Source organism: Stegostoma tigrinum, chromosome 4 (genome assembly GCF_030684315.1).
Source record: "Stegostoma tigrinum isolate sSteTig4 chromosome 4, sSteTig4.hap1, whole genome shotgun sequence".
NCBI classification, from domain to species: Eukaryota; Metazoa; Chordata; class Chondrichthyes; order Orectolobiformes; family Stegostomatidae; genus Stegostoma; species Stegostoma tigrinum.
Genome location: NC_081357.1, coordinates 50,054,431 through 50,072,286, shown reverse-complemented (window position 1 = coordinate 50,072,286; position 17,856 = coordinate 50,054,431). Strand labels below are relative to the sequence as shown.

Below are 17,856 nucleotides of genomic sequence, written 5' to 3'. Positions count from 1 at the left end.
TCTGCTCCTATGCCTTATGGTCGAATAAGTGGTTGGGGAAGCATATGGAGGAGCACAGGATATACAAAAGGTCAAAACACTCTGACTCATTGCTTAAATTCAGGTTTTAAGAGACTGAAGTGAAAGAGCTAACATAAAAGACAGAATGTGTGGAACATGCAGCAGATCTGGCAACACCTGGGGAGAGAGAGAAAAATGGAACTAATATGTAGAATTTAAAGCCCACCACCATGGCCAAGCTTGGTGGGGATGGCCATTTAATTGAACAGAAGTCTGGCCACCTTTCTCTCTCCACCCCAATTCATTCGCGGCAGGCAGGCTCATGTAAGACCCAAGACCCTGAAGTGGACAATTAATGTGCGCTGAAACACCGCATGCTGTTGCCAGTGGCAGACAGGGGCTCACCATTTGGGGACCATGACAAGCAAATCCTGAGCATAGGAGTTGGGGGGAACAGGAAAGGACCCTACTGATTCCCCTCAGCCCTCTCTACATTACCCCACTCCCAGTTTCACTCAACTGTGCCCAAATCTCATTGTGACCTGAAACCTTAGATGGGTGCAGTACCAGCAGCATCCACCAGCTCTGGGTGATCTTACTTAGTTCTGAACTGCTGTCAACAGTTAAACATTACAGCAGAGAAGGCAGGATAAACATACCCACTGTCAATCACATTGAAACATGGAATGGGTACAACAGCAAACAATTCAACTTGGCTCCTCCTGCCTATGCCATCTTCTTTCAACAGCAGATCTCCTAGTCTCGATCCTTACCCACTTCCTACAGCACGTCACCTGGTTTCCTTTGAAGATCTTATCCAATTCTCTTTTGAAAGCTTCAGTTAAATTTGCTTTCTCCATAAACTCAAACAGTATATTCCAATACTCTAACCATTTGCTGTATAAGATTAACCTGAAGTTGCCTTTAATTCTTTTGCATTCACCTTATTTCAGTGTCCACTGTCTTGTGACCGTTTCACCAAAGAGAATTTACATTTTCCCATTCATTCTAATGGTTGCTTAAGCTTTTGAAAATCTCTACCAAATTTCCTCTCAACCTTTTCTAGATTTCCTAAATTATTCACATAACTGAAGTCCCTCATCCCAGGAACCAATCTCGTAAATCCTTTTTGAATGCTAATGGCTTCATATTTTTCCTGAGGTCTGGTGTCCAGAATTTACACAACATTACAGTTGAGGACAAACCAGCTATTTACAAAAGCACATTAGGTTTTTCTAGCTTGTGTACTCTACGGTCCTGTTTACAAAGCCCAGGAGTCTATTCTTTCTTACCTACTCATACAATCTGCCCTGCCATCTTTTACGCTCAAGCAGTCACTTTAGAATTACATCCTCTACTGTTACATTGTCTCTTTGCTTTTCACGTGAAACAGTATCATAATTCTCTGCACAAATTTTCATCAACCACATATCAACCCATTTAATCATCCTATATCTTCCTGATGTGCATGACAATGATTTTTGTAGTTCACAATGCTCCCAAAGTTTGTGTCATCTGTGAATTTTGAAATTGTTCCTTAAACACCCACATTTAGGTCACGAATATAGATCAAGAAAAACAGTAGTCCCTAAAATCAATTCATGGGCAAGTTCACTATGTACCTACCTCTGGTCTAAAAGGTCGTCATTATTCCCTTTTGTTCCATAAGCTTTGACTTAACTGGCAAATCTTATGATATGGCACTTTTTCAAATGCAATTTGGAAATTACCACATTACCTTTGCCAACCGTTACATAGAACATAGAACATAGAACAGTACAGCACAGAACAGGCCCTTCAGCCCACAATGTTGTGCCGACCATTGATCCTCATGCATGCACCCTCAAATTTCTGTGACCATATGCATGTCCAGCAGTCTCTTAAATGACCCCAATGACCTTGCTTCCACAACTGCTGCTGGCAACGCATTCCATGGTCTCACAACTCTCTGTGTAAAGAACCCGCCTCTGACATCCCCTCTATACTTTCCACCAACTAGCTTAAAACTATGACCCCTCGTGCTAGCCATTTCTGCCCTGGGAAATAGTCTCTGGCTATCAACTCTATCTATGCCTCTCATTATCTTGTATACCTCAATTAGGTCCCCTCTCCTCCTCCTTTTCTCCAATGAAAAGAGACCGAGCTCAGTCAACCTCTCTTCATAAGATAAGCCCTCCAGTCCAGGCAGCATCCTGGTACACCTCCTCTGAACCCTCTCCAAAGCATCCACATCTTTCCTATAATACGGCGACCAGAACTGGACGCAGTATTCCAAGTGCGGTCTAACCAAAGTTTTATAGAGCTGCAACAAGATCTCACAACTCTTAAACTCAATCACCCTGTTAATGAAAGCCAAAACACCATATGCTTTCTTAACAACCCTGTCCACTTGGGTGGCCATTTTAAGGGATCTATGTATCTGCACACCAAGATCCCTCTGTTCCTCCACACTGCCAAGAATCCTATCCTTAATCCTGTACTCAGCTTTCAAATTCGACCTTCCAAAATGCATCACCTCGCATTTATCCAGGTTGAAGTCCATCTGCCACCTCTCAGCCCATCTCTGCATCCTGTCAATGTCCCGCTGCAGCCTACAACAGCCCTCTATACTGTCAACGACACCTCCGACCTTTGTGTCATCTGCAAACTTGCTGACCCATCCTTCAATCCCCTCATCCAAGTCATTAATAAAAATTACAAACAGTAGAGGCCCAAGGACAGAGCCCTGTTGAACCCCACTCACCACTGACTTCCAGGCAGAATATTTTCCTTCTAATACCACTCGCTGTCTTCTGTTGGCCAGACAATTCTGTATCCAAGCAGCTAAGTTCCCCTGTATCCCATTCCTCCTGACCTTCTGAATGAGCCTACCATGGGGAACCTTATCAAATGCCTTACTGAAGTCCATATACACCACATCCACAGCTCGACCCTCATCAACATTTCTAGTCACATCCTCAAAAAACTCGATAAGGTTTGTGAGGCATGACCTACCCCTCACAAAGCCGTGTTGACTGTATTTGATCAAGCCATGCTCTTCCAGATGGTCATAAATCCTATCCCTCAGAATCCTTTCTAACACATTGCAGACGACAGCCGTGAGACTTACTGGTCTGTAATTGCTGGGGATTTCCCTATTTCCTTTCTTGAAGAGAGGAATTACATTTGCCTCTCTCCAGTCCTCAGGTACGACTCCAGTGGAGAGCGAGGATGCAAAGATCTTCGCAAGTGGCGAAGCAATTTCATTTCTCGCTTCCCAAAGCAGCCGAGGACAAATCTGGTCCGGGCCTTGCGACTTGTCAATCTTAATGTTTGACAAAATTTTCAGCACATCAGCTTCCTCTATCTCTATCCATTCCAGCATGCACACCTGCTCTTCAAAGGTTTCATTCACTACAAAGTTTGTTTCTTTCGTAAAGACAGAAGCAAAAATCTCATTAAGGGCTTCCCCTACCTCCTCAGACTCCACACACAAGTTCCCTATGCTATCCCTGATCAGCCCTACTCTTTCTTTGACCATTTTCTTATTCCTCACATCAGTGTAAAATGCCTTTGTGTTTTCCCTGATTCCTTCTGCCAAGCCTTTCTCGTGCCCCCTCCTGGCTCTCCTCAGACCATTTTTGAGCTCCTTCCTTGCCTGGAGTAATCCTCTCTCGCTGAACTTGACCCTAGCTTCCTCCACCTTATGTAAGCTGCCTCCTTCCTTTTCACAAGAAGCTCCACCGCTCTCGTCATCCAAGGTTCCTTTATCTTACCCCTTCTTGCCTGTCTCAGAGGGACATATTTACTCATCACTCGCAACAACTGTTCCTTAAACAGTCTCCACATGTCTATAGTTCCCTTACCATGGAACAATTGCTCCCAGTCCATGCTTCCTAACTCGTGTCTAATCGCGTCATAGTTTCCACTTCCCCAATTAAATATCCTCCCATTTTGCCTAATCCTCTCCTTCTCCATAGCTATGTAGAATGTGAGGCAGTTATGGTCACTATCACCAAAATGCTCTCTCACCACAAGATCTGATACCTGCCCCGGCTCGTTTCTGAGCACCAAGTCTAGAATGGCCTCTCCCCTCGTCAGCCTGTCAACGTACTGAGTTAGGAAACCCTCCTGAACACACCTTACAAAAACAGCTCCATTCAAATCTTCTGCTCAAAGCAGGTTCCAATCAATATTAGGAAAGTTAAAGTCACCCATTACAACAACCCTACTGCGTCCACACTTTTCCAAAATCTGTCGACCTATGCTTTCTTCAATCTCCCTGCTGCTATTGGGGGGCCTGTAGTAAACCCCTAACGAGGTGACTGCTCCCTTACCTCATCAAAAATCTCAATCAAATTTTTAAATATACTTTGCCTTTCACAAATTTGTTTTCCATATGTGACAAAGTGTCCATCAATTTTGTCCTGAGTTATTGCTTCATAAAGTTTCACGATCATTAATGTAAATGGCCTGGACTATAGTTAATACATTCATCCTACATTCCTTTGATAAAAATTGTGAAATTGCAATTCTCCAATCCTTGGGGACCATCCCAACATCGACAAAGCAAAGTTTCTGCTTCCACAATTTTCTCCTATACGTCCTTTAGAAACCTTGAATACATTCCCTCTGGTCCTGGTGACTTATCAACTTTAATTACAACCAGCTTTTCTAATAACTTTTTTTTAGCCCCTAAAATTGAATTACCTCCAATGTCATTATGAGTTTAGTGGAATTTTATTTCTTAGAAAAGACATAAAATGTGCATTTTATACTTCAACTATGTCCTCTTCCTTCATACACATTCCCTTTTTGATCCCTAACCAGCCTACACCTCCTTTTACAACATTTTGCTATTTAAGTGCCTGAAGAGAGGTTTGGATTAATTAGTTATTTATAATTTTTCAGTCTTTTTGTCTCTCCTACTTCCTTTTTATACTTCTACACTAAACTTCCTATATTCAGCATGGTTCATTCTCAATTTCAAACTGACACCTCTCATATGTATGCTATCACTACTTCATCATCCAGGGGCCTCTGGAATTGATTGCTATACCTTTCGATCTCAAGGAAATATACCGTGACTGTATCTTAATTCTACCTAAAAGCAACCCATTATTCAATCTTTGATTCTAATGACCTGGGTCAGACCCCTTCTCACCCTACTGAAATTGCTCCACCAATCAAGTATTTTCAATTTAGATTGATCCTTACCATTTCCAGCCACTAACCTAAACATTATGATACTATGACCACTATTGCACAAATACTCGCACATGTTGCTGATCCATTTTGACCACATCATTCCTACAACCAGATTCTGTAATGCCCTTTCCTCAGAACCAGAAATATATTGATCATATATATTTTTCTAGGCATCCTTCAAAAAGGGTGGCACAGTGGCTTAGTGGTCATCACTGCTGCCTTACAGCACCAGACTGGAAACAGGGACCTGGATTTGATTCCAGCCTCGGGTGACTGTCTGTGTGGAGTTGGCACGTTTTCCCCGTGTCTGTGTGGGTTTCCTCCCACAGTCCAAAGATGTGCAGGCTAGGTGGATTGGCCATGCTAAATTGCCCATAGTGCCCAGGGATATTTAGGTTAGGTGGGTTAGGCATAGGAAATTAGGGGACTGGGTCTGGGTGGGATGTTCTTAGGAGGGGCAGTGTGGATTTGTTGGGCTGGACAGCCTGTTTCCACACTGTAGGGATTCTATGAAAAACTCCTGCCCTCTGCCCTTTATATACTACCATTCCAGTGTAGTTTAGGATTTTAAGATCTCAACTTTTCTGGAACAAATGTATATAATGGCATCACCAACTAAACACAAACAGTTTTAGGGTGTAAGATACAGTCAACACATCCATGTTGTGAGTTTGGTTGTTTCATTTTCCTCAACAGGAAATTACGTGAAATAAAGGTATAAAATGCCAGAAATACACAGTTGATCTGGCTCTTCACAACTGCGAAGAGAAACTCATTTAACTTTTCAGCTCAATTACCTTTGTCCAGGTCACTTTCATCAGAACGCATAAACTCTCTTCACAAATTCTGTCTGACCTGCTGAGTGTTTCCAAACCTTATCTATCTTTTAGATTTCCATTAACCACAGTAGTTCACTATTATAATAGTGTGCTGTACCTAAGTGAAGATGCATCCACTCATACAAAGCCCTAGAAAGTTTCAAATTGTTAATTTTCCTTACTTTTTCCCCTAAGCAAGACCAGAGTGGAAAATGTACTGCTTTGGGTATTTGCCACTGTCATGAAATTGCAGACTTTCCCCCAAAAGGCGTTTGGAGTGAGAAGCAGAACATGGCTTTTGACTAAATGGGGAAGTGATGTTTCTGACTTCTTTTGTCTGGAGCTATGGGTGGGATGCACCTTAGAAATTGGTTGAAAGGCTTGGCAGGGTAATGTAACAGGCTAAAGGCTTTGCCTGCCTCACCCATTCCATCTCCAAGTTAAGTTTAATATATAAACATAAACTTTTCTAATGGATCTGCAGGTCTTCTGGCTGGAATTGTTCAGTTTGACAACTTCAAGGACGATTGTTCCTGATCTGGTTTCTGATATCAAGGTCAGCCAGAGGGAAATCTATGCAGAAAAGTGATGGTGTTTGACATGGCACAGGAAATACAGATAAATGTGGAAAAAGTACACTTTGGATGTACTGGTCCTTTCCAGTGCTCAGGCAGAAAAAAAATTATCCTAATGTTTTGGAAAGTGAGCAGAAATATCTACATTTTCATAACATTAAAAATATATTTTAGAAAGAGATCTGTGGATCCAGTGGACTGCCAGACCAATGATGGTGTCCAGCTTCCCTCTTTCCTACCATAATATCTTTGACGGAGTTATGATTCATTTTTACTGGCGCTGAGGCCAGTGTATTACCAATCTTTGGAGAAAGGCTGAGAGTTGGAAAGAGTTATTGCAGAAGGCACCATAAGAAGCCCAATGTGTTCACACCATCAAAAAAAAATTGCAAGAGGTGGGAATAATCCCCAGATAGGAGGCTGGCCAATTAATAGGGCTGTTGGCAGCCACTTTACAATCCTCAGCTTCAACGGGGACTCCTTTCCAAAAGGTACTATGAGCACACAGCAGTTTAATGCCACCTGAGGGCTCTCCCCTCTGATCACCAGGGCCGGTTTACCTGGCACCTGAACATCTATTTTTTACTTACCAACCCTTCAGGAACACTTCAAATGAAGCTGCTGTCTCCTCTTTGCAGCTTCCATGCAGGCTCACTAAAATGGTGGCACTGCTAAGGGTGTAATGCTGCCGACCATCTGATTGCACTGGCAGCTCAGAGAGGTGGGCTGCTGTCCTTAATTGGACTTAATTAATGTCTTGCTGGCAGCCTCTTAAAGTACTGGCAGCCTCTGCCAGTAAAATTGCCCCTACGGTGTCTCCATCCATCTGTGTGGGCTCAGGAACTGCTTTGGTCCCGACATGGGAACCAAAGTATGCCAGTATGTCTGAAATTTATTTGCACTGACAGCAGAGAATTAACTGCAGTATTGTATGCCTTTAATTTTAAACCTACTTTAAAGCTTCCGATCATGGCTGTTGTCAACTTCTGAATAGGTCCTTCGTCATTCATTCAGAAGTAAACAAACAATCTTGGTAACTATTTTCCCAATATCTATTTGCCATTTTTGATCAAAATACCTCCATTTGATGAGGTACACTTACTGCATTTAATATCGGGCAGCATGAAGCTTCAGAATCAAGGTCACAATTAGTAATTACTACTGCAAAGTAGTGAGTTGGGAAGTGTGAAGCTTCACCCCTGGAATAATAAATAGCACCCACACAATTAGATTATGGTATTGAAAGATTTTATTAACACAAGAAATATTTATAAAAATAATTACTTTTTAAAGCATCAAACACAAGCAATCTTTTATGTCAAAAAATTATAGGGATGATTCTACATTGTACCAGGCCGTCAAAAATAAAATTCATCAAAAAGTGACCATATTTATTAACATGCTGCAAGAGTTATTCTGTCAAAAAATCAATTATCCGTTGCTGCAAAATGTATTCACTCATTTAGTGTAATCTAACATAAACTAAAATTCAACAGAACATTGCACTTTAATTTTAGAAATGGTGAAAATGCAGCTTTTGTGACAACCTATCTTTTTTGTTTTTTCTCCACTTTTACGAATTGTTTCTCCAGCTGGGAGGATAAGAAAACTTTTGTACGATTTCCAACAACCATGTAACTTTGTGGCATGTCCAACCAAAAGCAGATGGTCAGGACGTTTTGATGGACAGACGGCATGTTTTCTGTTGAAATGCACCCTACGGCCCTGTTAACATGTGTTACACTGATTTTCCTACAGGGTGTCACTCACCTTGTGAAGGCTTAGATTACAACACCATGAAGAAAATGTCTTAATTCCATTATTTGTTACAACGTTGCGCTGATGTGTTAACAAGGAAGTGCACAAACTACGAGAAGTGTTTTGGAATTCTGACAAATAAAACCCTAAAGTGTCTAATTCTGCAATACATTTTAAGTCTCCTGTTAATTTTTAATCCTTTTGCAGCTTCTTCTTCCTTGCAATCTGAACATGAAAAGCCTATGTCAAACAGTCTAGGTGACATCTCTGACCACATCCCTTCAATCACCCACATTCCCAACAGATTTACTTCCTTTCAGTTAATTAGGAAAAGCAAATTTATCAATTTACAGTCTTCAGATCTAGAGTTCATTGGCCAATGCTATACATAAACAGGTACCATAAAATACAAACACTACACATGTAGTGAATTACTTTCCTGGTTCATATATAAAGCTGAACAAATGAAAAAAATGTCAAGTCAAAGAGACAACTCTGGAGTAGTTTACTGTGTCATTTGACAAAGGAAACAATATAAATGACAACCTTTAAGGTCAGCATTATGATTTTCTAACTATGAATGTAACTTTTTTTACAAGACATAATTTCATGCTAGAATTAAAAATGACTTTTCTTACAGACTTTTACCTGTGAACTTTAAAATGAGCTTACTCCAATATCTTTCTTTAATGTGGCAGCGATTTCCAAGGTTGCACATAACACCTCTTTCTACCCACACATTAAAAAACTTGTTCATTTCAATGTTGTAAACTGCTAGAACATTTGTAGGATTAAACTCAGTATCCTGGTTATTATAGATTCTTTGCACTGCCTGCTCCATACTGTAAACTTTACAAGTAAGGGTTGGAGGGACTTATTACTTTGATAAAGCATTTAAATTAATGTTAATTATTTATTTCAAATTCAACATAGAAACATATTTTTACTTTTGTTATGCAAAACGAAGGTCTGGCAAAGTCCTATCTGTCAAAAATATGTACTCCTTGGTTTGGAGAACAGATTTAGTCTAATACTTTATCCAAACAAAACAGATTTCCAAAATAAGTTGTGTAACATTCAAATAATTTTACAAAGTATTTTGAAACATACATTACAGAAAATGCATGCAAAAGACTCTTGTTTAAATATCCATATCCTTCATTCTTATTAAATGGTTAGCACAAACAGATGCGCAACAAACTTAACATTTTGGCAACAAAGCATGGATCTTCTGCCTTTCTTCATTCCTATTATTTTTAACGTAAGTTATACTCATTTTGGTGGCAATATCTCATTAGCATTATGTACAAATATTTACTAATTAATAGGAAAGGAAAGTTTTTCACAGTTCAATATATATCTTTTTTAACGTATTTAATCCTGCTCTGAGAGTTTAAGGTCAAGCAATTTAAAAATACCATATAAATCCCAACATTTACTTTTATCACTACTTTTAAAGCCATTATAACGTGACTTTGGTGAGTCATCTAAATACCAATAAACTTTTATTTTGAATTTCTCAGAAATCAATTTCAGTTTATTTCTTCATAAACCTGCTGTTGCTTGATCACAGTCTTAAATTTCTTTGTGTGCGCACTTTCAGACACTAAGTACTCAGGGAACAATATTACCATTCACAGTGACAACTGACGTCAGACAAAAAGAAGCTTACCTGAAAAAAAACAGGAGTTGTAAACAGAAAGGATATCAGGAACTGATCTAAAATTGGATTTTTGTTTTCTCTTCAATCAGAGAGATCCCTGAATTTGAGGATTCTATGAAAATTTACACAGGAGAACAAAGTTGACCGAAACATATATTAGAAAATATTTAAAGTTTACCTAATTTATTGTGCAATAAGCACACATTTAATGAAATCCTGTTTTTTCTTAAAACCAAATATACATTTATGCAAATATGATAAATAAATCCCTGATTTAAGCTTTAATAAAAACAGCACATGCTTCAAAAATGCAGCCAGCAGTATCTGTGGAAATAGAAAGTTCTTTTAATGACCTTTCATCACTGATCTAAAACCTAACTCTGTTTCTCTCTCCACAAAATGATGCTCGACTTTCCTAAGTAATTTCAGCACTTTTCTGCTTTTTTTATTTCAGATTCCCAACATTCCATAGTATATGGCTCCTGATTTAACCTTTCTTGTAAAGCTCATTTTAGCCTTACTTTAACAAGTACTAAAAAAGCTACAGTTTTATATAGCAATGAGGTTCTAGGAACTTTTATCTACTGCACATCATATTTTACTAATAACCAAAATGAAATGTGGGAAATCAAAGTAGAAACTTTTTAAAAAGCTAATTGTTTTCTAAAAGTACATTTCAGCTTGCTTTAAGATCATATCTTTAACTCAAACTCCTTATAGTGCATTCCTGCATTATTATAAAGTACATTAAACCTAATCATTTTGATGCACTAGCAATGAAAAAATGTCATGCATAAATTTATTTTCTAACAACATTCGATCTCATAACATGTTTTTTTTTGTACGGGGACACATGGATTACTGCACCAGCATCAAGAGAAATGTCAAAATTCCAGTTCTTCCTTCAAAAATAGGTTAAAAGTCTAACCACATCAATTCAACGCTCAAATACACATTCCAAGGAAGGGTAAAGAAAAATATTCGAAGACACTCTAAGTGAAGTGTGGCAGCATGAACCTACAAGACAGGGAAGGCTACTAATCACTAAGAAAGGAGGCAACCTATCCATCAAGCCACATCAGGTTTCAAGTTCCAAGGCTTTATTGACAAGGCAGAAACCTGCAGAGAAAGGAGCAAATTGAAGTCAATCCTGCACTCTGGATCTTACTGCTTCCTTGGATGTCCTGTCTCCTAAGCCCAAAAATCCATTGAAACCCAGCCAGTTTGGTCACGTGCAGACCCATAGGAGAAACTCATGACCCTGAGTAGACATCATCCTCGAGTTGAGGGACAGCTGGTGATACATCAAATATCTCACCATCAATACAATAATATGCACTGAAGGTTTTGTAGCAGGAACACGACTCTTTGATATACGCTGCTCTGTCAACAATGTGAATACCAAAATGCAAAACAGAGTCTCAATTCATGCTTCCAAGCAATGCACCTTCTTCTGTCTAAACAAACTTTATATCAATTCTGCTCTACACCATTCCACTAAAATGAACTTCTGTAAACAGAATTATATAACCTTGCACATTTAAAAATATATGTTTGGGAGAAAAAAAAAGGCTCCTTAGTTATTTTGTGATTTTGCTCACTTTACAAAGGCAATTTATCATGGGAACACAGTTAAGGATAATCTGTTTACTTTGCATTACTGTCATGTACTTACTGACTTATTAGAAAGACACATGTTTGGCTCCTTGTAAACCTCTACTTTAGCTCATTATCATTAATTTATTTGCAAGAGCCCAGATCAACTCTGAATGATTACAATAATTACACCTTTTGGCACCTTCCCAGGCAAAGGTCTGTAATGTGGGAATGGTGCCAAAAGGTGTAAGAATTGAGCTTCGGATTCATTTGGTTAAACCCAAGAGACCAAAACAGGACTAGAGAGCTGATTAATCATTTTGGGCAATGAGAAACAGTAAGGGTGGTCATTGGGTGTAACTCTTCTTAATTGACACATTTGGGAAGTTGGCACAGAGCTCTTGAACCACCCGACTATCAATCTGGGAACAGAAAGAAACATCTAGAAGACAGAGCTCCTTACAGAATTGAAGCAGCTTTCGTAAGGCCCCAGGGCTCACCATTCGTGTACCTATAGGAAAATAAAGAAAAGAAAATAAGTCAGATAGAGTCATAGAGTTGAGCATCATGGAAACAGACCTTCAGTCCAACTTAAAAACCAGAAGACTGTGGATGCTGTAAATCAGGAACAAAAACAAAGTTGCTGGAAAAACTCAGCAAGTCTGGCTGCATTTGTGGAGGAAAAAACACAGTTAATGTTTCGGGTCCGGTGACCCGCGGAAGGGACCAGAGGTTCTGAGGAAGGATCACTGGACCCGAAACATTAACTCTGTTTTCTCCTCCACAGTTGCTGCCAGACCTTCGGTCCAACTTGTCCATGCTGACCAGATAACCTAAATTAATTCAGTCCCATTTGCGATCATTTGGCCCGTATTCCTCTAAACCCTTCCTATTCATATACCTATTCAGATGCCTTTAAAATGTTGTAATTGTACCAGCCTCCACCACTTCCTCTAACAGTTCATTCCATACACGTACCATCCTCTGCGTGAAAAAGTTGCCCCATAAGTCCCTTCTAAATCTTATTGCTCTTACCTTAAACCTCTAGTTCTGAACTTCGCTACCCTGGGGAAAAGATCTTGGCTATTCACTCTATCTATGCCCCTCATGATTTTATACACTTCCATAAGGTCACCCCTCAGCATCTGACATGACAAGGAAAATAGGCCCCAGCCTATTTAGCCTCTCCTTATAGCTCAAACTCTCCAACCATGGCAACAACTTTGCAAATTTTTTCTGAATGCTTTCAAGTTTTACAACATTCTTCCTGTAGCAGGGAAAACCAGAACTGAATGCAGTATTCTAAAACTGATCTAACCAATGTCCTGTACATTTTAAATATTCTTGAATTACTTGTCGTGCAAAAAAAGGTCAGTCAGGAAATAAAATCTGCAACAATGTACTTCCTTCAATATTACAGAAATAATACACATTTTTTGAAGCTTTTAGTCTTGCCAATCATATAGGAAAAACTATAGGAATGCCAAGATGTAGCGAAACCGCTGGCCAATTTCAAAATGTGGACACTGAGGAAAGTGAGCTCATTTGACTTCCATTTCAATTATCAGCTGGTGCATTATCCTTCGCGATGCATCTACCAATCACGGCCCATTTGTCAACCAATCAGCATTCTCCTGTCATACAATATAAATGTTGGTTTCCCACTTAAATTGGCAGCCTTGAAAATTGTTCTGATGAGTGCAAGATGAAAATACAGTAGGCAAGAAAACGATATAACCTTCAGGTAAAGTTGGCTTGGGGCAGCAGACAAATTGCATCAAGGCATGAAGACAGATTGCAGCCCCCATTTTAAAACCATATATTCGTTTCTTATTTTCCTATTTCAGTTGTAGATTCTAGTCAGCACATTTACATGGGAACAACCTGACCAACCTGTTTATAATCTTATGACACCAACCCAGTAGATATTTTACAGTAGCAACTTCGCTGGGTCAGGTGATAAAAGTTGACAACAAGCATATGCATATATAACTTTTTAGTATGTCATAGATATCAGTTGATTTATTCTAGGCAGAAAAGCAAAGAAACATAGAACACAACTGACTGTAATGTTCATTAGTATGGAAAGTTAAAAAAGAGCAAACTACAACTAAAATAGAAAAATAAGAATAAAACACATTGATTTCAGATGGGGACTGCAATCTGGCTTCATGCCTTGATCCAGATCTCCAGATACTTATCCAGATCTCCACTGGAGAATGTGGGCAATGAAGGAAGAACAGAATCAGGCTTGGTTATAACTCTCCTCACAATGAAGTTGTTCACAAGTATTCCCAACCTGAATGCACACACGAAGAACCGGGTGAGGTAGTGAAGCGTGGCTTTCACTGTGAAACTGAGTGCCGGCAACAGATGATAGGAAGGAGAGAAATGATAATAATGAATCCATGGGAACTGCACGTACTAAGAACGTTCAGTGCTTCCAGCCAAAGAATCAGAGCACGTGTCCCAGCCCCAAACATTTTGTTTTAAAAGTTATTATTGATTGTAAGTTCAAAACACAGTGCTACTGTTAGTTATTGCAGTCGGTGACACCTTAATAATGGCTGCTGACAGGATGGCACCTACCTATATCTAAAATGCCAACATGACATCTTTTTCAATTTAAAAATTTCAGTTTAAAAACATTCTTGTCAAATCTATCATTCAGCAGCACTTATTTTCAGCTTTCCAACTGAATAGATGCTTCCTTGTGAATACATTTTCCCTTCATCTATCTTATTCTTCTCTTTTCTCTTGTTGCTATCTGGTTCCACTGGTGCCAGAAGCTTTTTGGGGATGTTGCTCAAGTGGCTTCACTTCATGGTTAAATCACCGGTCAAGCCCGATCAGCATACATGTTTTCTACCAGGAGTTACTAGATAGTGACGAGGACCAGGAACAATGTTAACTTGCTCTTGTTTTAGCCCAGAGCCACTGAGGACGTATGTACACCACCGAAGATCAACTGATTGAGAACAGACAAAGAATGGATCCAGAATTCTAAGATTTGAAAACTCAGCATGGCAAAGGCAGTTGCTTTTCTCACTAGGCCACACATTTACAACTGACATGTTCCACAATAGTTACGCTCAGTTCACATAAACCATAACACTAGGTGCTACCACTGGTTGATTATGAAGACACAAAAACACAGGCCCAGTCGTCCTTTTGCAGAACAACTTCTGCTTGGCATTCAGGTACAAAGGCAATGCCAGTCTTCACTTTCCTAGGTCTGGACAAGTAAACCAGTAAGATTCCTTGCTAACATGATGGTGGCAGAGTGGGAGTCCTCAGCCAGAGCTCATCTGCTCTGTCCATTTCTTTTCCTGTTTTCATGTTTTTTTTAAATCCTTCTTACCTCCTGTCCATGTACCTAAGATGGTGCTGTAAGTGGCAACTTGTAAACTTTTCACTGTAATAATGTGAGTAAATGTGACATTAAACCTAATTTGAATTGTAATTCTAGCACTACCAAAGCGCATTGATTCGGATGAAATATGCATCTACTTAGAATTACACAGGAGCTTAACACTACATGAGTTTTGAGAATGTTCTGACTGCATATCCCTGAAAAACGACATTTCTTTCCAATGTCAAATTTAATAAAGAATCTCTAAGAGACTTTATTAAAGTGGCATGTTGGGAAACTGTAGGGGCATCTTCTCTGACCATTGGTCTAGTTACCTAAGAAATATTTTCAATGCAAAATTTACAAGATGTAGTTTTATAGTAGTTTCTTTGTAAAATAAGTAATTTTAAACTGCAAAGATGGAAGAAATACCACACTAATAATCAGAAAAAGTAATTAGGTAAGGATATCTGAAGTAAAATGATGCCAAGTTGGATTTTTTTTCCTTGGTTTCCATTTTATTGATACATGACACTGTTTGACAATTTCGGTAATGCTTGAGTGCTCCGGTTATTGTTTAAGAGGAATATAAAGGAGTGAGGTTTACTAAGAAAAATAAGAACCCAGAGCCACAATAGAGATCTCAAGTAAAGTTGGGAAAAATTAGACAAAGTAACTGTGGAAATAGTGTACATGATTAGCTTTAAGAGTCCAAAAAAATTGTAGGGGAAAGGTTAGATGTTGTATCAATCACAAGCCTCTGACAACGCTACAAATCTTTTCAGAAAGTGATGCCACAGAGAGGAGAGAAAGAAGACAGAAGAGAAAGGGATGGGGGATAGCCTTTGAAATTAATTGAAAAATGACTTTTACTTTCAGGGGAGAATTTCAAATGAAGAAGTTTCTGTGAAGAAATGTTTCGTAAACTTAATGACTTTTGATTAATGTCTTCTAAAATGCACAAATGAAAAATTCAATACCATAACATGAAAAAGTACAGATGTTTCTCCCCAATGAAAAACAGAGTCTTAGCATGATAAATACAGTAATCTAAGCAAAGGCTGTGGAATCACAAATAAGGAATGGAAAAACTACATCAGCCCATCACAAATAACCTTACAGTTGCTCTACTATGAAATATGTACTTGTCTTTGGATACAGCATCAATATGTGTTGAGTAGAATCTTGCATTTAGATTACTGACAAGATAGTGCACAAGATGAAGATGTTGGTAAACACATACAAAATGCAATGTTTCCAAATGATTTACTTTATAACTTTTCAAACTATGTAATTGTTTTAATTTAGCAGTTTCATGAAATTATGTAAAGTTTGAAATTTAAAAATAATTGCTCTTACACCTTGATTTAAATAACAATCTTTGAATTTGTAAAATGAGCAAAACACTTGAAAAATTTGTTAAAAAACATTCGATTTACAGCAATATAAGAAGTTAGAAGGCTAAAAGAATTATTCAAATATTAACACCTGAAAGCAGCGCTATCTGTACCACGTCAATTTTCCAGAGGAAGACAGCACCCTGGCCACTACCTGCATGACCTATGCAGCATTCCTCATAAATGTCATTGTAGAAAGCAACTTCATAGCAGCCTATGTGAACAAATTGTCGCAATGCTCGTATTTTTATTTATCCATTGCCTCTGATGGTTTCTTGAAATCTTTGCCAGGATTCCTTCTTTTGCCACAGAGGTATTGAAAGAATTAAATACTAAAACTACAGACTTTTGTTGTTCATGTGAAATATTTGTAAAAGCCTTTCTTGGTTGAAAATGATAAACATAATTAAACTTGCACAAACTTTTTACAATTTTGAAAGGTGTGTGGTCAAGCAATTCAAATTATTTCCAACTAACTTAGCTTACAGTTTAAGCTTTCTTAAGACAGAATTGTAATCTGTCCTTATTTTACCAACCGAAATAAGTGCTGCATTAAACTCTCACTAAAACACAATGAGAAAACAGATGGAATATAGGGTCTTCCAAAACAAATTTCTTTCTCCTCCACATACACTAATCTCATATGTGATCAATATGAACAGGGACAAGTAAACTGAACAAACCTTGCTACTAACAAATTTACAGACGTAATGTACGGGGCCTTTCAAGTAAAATGGATCAAAACTGAAATGAAACAAAGTGTGTTGTTGCAAACACAAATCATTACATTTTATAACCATCTATTAATTTAGATTCTTGGAAGTCTTGTTGACTAACTCTGAAGAAATTAAATACATGTCAAATATATTAACAAGAAATAGTTCAGAAATTATTAAAGGAATTTTGCTGATTGAGAAAATCTCAAGATCAGGTCATCACTGTAAAAAATCTGAACTATGTCAAATAAGTGCTGAACAATTGGAAGAACAAAATAGTGCAGTTTTAAAGTACATGATATTCAAGGCAGCTTTGAATCTCTTCCTGCATGGGAATTCAGCTTTGTTGACTCAGATAGCTTTTGTTGCCCATTCCTAGTTCCCTTTGCTGTGTCATGTATTTGCTGTGCCATGTCTCCAAGTATTTGCTCCCTTTGTTTATTCTAGATGACAGTGGTCGTGGGTTGGGAAGTTCCTTTGGAGAATGTTTGCATTACATTTTGTTAATGGTACACACTGCTGGGACTGCTATTAAAATAAATTGGAAAAGTTGGGACTGTTCTGCTTGGAAATGAAAAGCCAGCAGGAAATCATAGAAAAGTTTTCAAAATTGTGAGGGGACTGGATAGAGTAGATTGGAAAAAAACTGTTCCCACTAGAAAAAGAATCAGGAATCAGTGTGCACAGAAGCAAAGGAAGTAAACGTGATGTGAGAAAACAAAACAGTTCCACACAACAAGTGGTAGAATGCACTGCTCAGAAGTGTGGTGGAAGCGCAGGCAATTGAGGCATTC

At 38.6% G+C, this 17,856-nt stretch overlaps 1 protein-coding gene across 6 annotated transcripts in view; it reads right to left on the bottom strand.

Annotated features, from left to right (window-relative positions):
- Nucleotides 1-17,856, bottom strand: part of fbxl4 (F-box and leucine-rich repeat protein 4) — a 134,413-nt gene that overhangs the window by 19,251 nt on the left and 97,306 nt on the right. For 3 of the 6 annotated variants that reach the window (XM_059645349.1, XM_048530815.2, XM_059645350.1), the window contains one exon: nucleotides 7,857-12,108. The exons of 1 other annotated variant lie outside the window; for it this stretch is intronic. In XM_059645349.1, the coding sequence (XP_059501332.1) occupies nucleotides 11,945-12,108 (164 nt within the window). In that variant the 3' untranslated portion in view covers nucleotides 7,857-11,944. Of the gene's footprint in view, nucleotides 1-7,856; nucleotides 12,109-17,856 lie in introns of those variants that run through there. 2 more of the 6 variants (XM_048530819.2, XM_048530817.2) reach the window with 2 other exon arrangements.